Below are 1858 nucleotides of genomic sequence, written 5' to 3'. Positions count from 1 at the left end.
GGGAGGGAAGGGGCGGGGGGGGCCCAGGGAACGGGGGGGGGGGGGGGGGCGGGCTCTCCCTGTGCCCATCCTGACATGGGACAGTCATGGGGACCTCCCGTGGCTGTGGGTGACAGTCCCCCAGCCTGCCCCAGGGGTCAGAGGAAGGATGAAAAGGCTTTATTGATAAATACAGACTATGTACAGAGGGGAAACATCTCCACTCAGCCCAGCACCCTGGGGCCTCCTGGCCACGGGGAGCCAGAGCCCAGCAGGTCACAGCCTCTCCCCGCTGGCACAGACTGGTAGCAGGGCCCTGGCCATGCCAACCCCCCGGAGACATTTGGTCTCAAACCTCCTGCAGCAAACACAGCGTGTGCCCGTGTCCCCAGCTAAGAGGGACTACCGCAGCGGCACAGCCCCGTGCAGACCTTCCTGGGGGGTCACCCCGGTCAGGGGCAGCCTCAGCGGGGGGAGCAGGGGCTGTCCCGGTTCTGGCAGGGCTGGGATGTGACATGAGGCATCCCCAGAGGTGCCACTGCCCCCCAGCCCCTTGACCTCTCACCACAACCAGTCGGGGGGGGTGGTTCAGTTCCTGGGTGGCAGGGGCTGGTTGATGATCACTTGCACAACAAAATCCTTCTGGATCTTGGTCTCCTGCAGCCGTGTACGGTCAGTGAGCAGCTTGCCTGAGAAGAACCAGCGCTGCCAAGCCAAGTCGATGCCCTCCTGCGCCTGCAGCTGCTTCTTCAGCTGCCCGATGGTGTCGCCCATGCTGGCGCTGAGCCGCAGGTCCTTCCCGGTGGAGAGACGCACCTTGAGCGCGAACTCCCGCCGGGCATTGGGCAGGGGCTCAGCCGGCTCCGCTGCCTCCTCCTCACTCCGCTCCAGGATCAGGTTGACGGGAGGTGCCAAGCAGTAGACAGGCAGTTGGTACCGGTTGCCCAGCTCATCGTAGCACTCGGTCAGGGACCCTGGGAATGGCAGGGAGAGATGCTGTGGATGCACATACCCATGGGCCACCTAAATGGGGACACGACCACCCCAGGCAGTGGGGCAGAGCCTGCCTTACCTCCTTTGGCTGGGCTGAGCTGCATGGATGGCAGCTAGGAACCCCTCTCCTCTCCAACCTGGGATGCCCACATGCCCAGATATGGGGTACACAGCACCCACCCCACCCGCACCCCCGGTGCCGTCCCTCACCATGGGGCAGGGTGATGCTGGCTCCGTCGAGGATGGCCTGGGCCAAGCTGTGGTCGTTGGCCTCCACGGCATAGGCAGCTGCCTTCAGGGCATCCCAGATCTCCTTGCGGCCCTCAAAGGCGGGTGCCGTGTCCCAAAACTCATCTCGCTTGCTGCGCAGCTGCCCATCTGTCATAGGGTAGTCGCTCTTCCACTTGGGACGCTCCTTCTTCAGGGGCTCATTGCGGCCTGGGGAGGGGAGGATGCTCAGCCAAGGGAAGGCGCTCTCCCCTGGGCCCTGGGACCCCCACATCCCCATCCCACAGGTTCCTAGGGATGCTTCTCACCATGCACAGCAATGTCTGAGCGACCGCCCTGCCCAAGACAGTGCCTGACACAGCCTGGCTAAAGCTAGCCCTGCCCAAGGTCTCACTGGCCCCATAGCAGCTGCCTCCCCCCCAAGTGACATCCTTTGCCCCCAGGAGGGACAAGGGCTCTTGCCCCCCTGCTAGGCGGACCAGCCCCTGCCCCACAGGGTGGCAGCAGGGCCTCGGGGCCCTCTGAGGCAGAGCAGTATTTATAGCTTGGGGAATTAGCCAGGAAATAAGCTGGTGAGTTGAAGCAGGAAGGAGATTACAGGGGCTGAGCTGCAGCCCTGGCGGGGGCGGGGGGACACAAACTCCCCAACCCCCCTGCC

The 1858-nt window shown here is 64.4% G+C and overlaps 1 protein-coding gene across 1 annotated transcript in view; it reads right to left on the bottom strand.

Annotated features, from left to right (window-relative positions):
* Positions 1–567: 567 nt before the first annotated feature.
* Positions 568–1858, bottom strand: part of UBTD1 (ubiquitin domain containing 1) — a 1849-nt gene continuing 558 nt past the window's right edge. The window contains exons 2-3 of the mRNA XM_009705332.1: positions 1183–1410; positions 568–953 (exon numbers count right to left, since the gene is read on the bottom strand). Of these exons, the coding sequence (XP_009703634.1) occupies positions 568–953; positions 1183–1357 (561 nt within the window). The 5' untranslated portion in view covers positions 1358–1410. The remainder of the gene's footprint in view (positions 954–1182; positions 1411–1858) is intronic.

This window comes from Cariama cristata, unplaced genomic scaffold (assembly GCF_000690535.1).
Source record: "Cariama cristata isolate BGI_N322 unplaced genomic scaffold, ASM69053v1 scaffold28768, whole genome shotgun sequence".
Taxonomy (NCBI): domain Eukaryota; kingdom Metazoa; phylum Chordata; class Aves; order Cariamiformes; family Cariamidae; genus Cariama; species Cariama cristata.
This window is presented reverse-complemented; position numbering and strand designations above follow the sequence as displayed.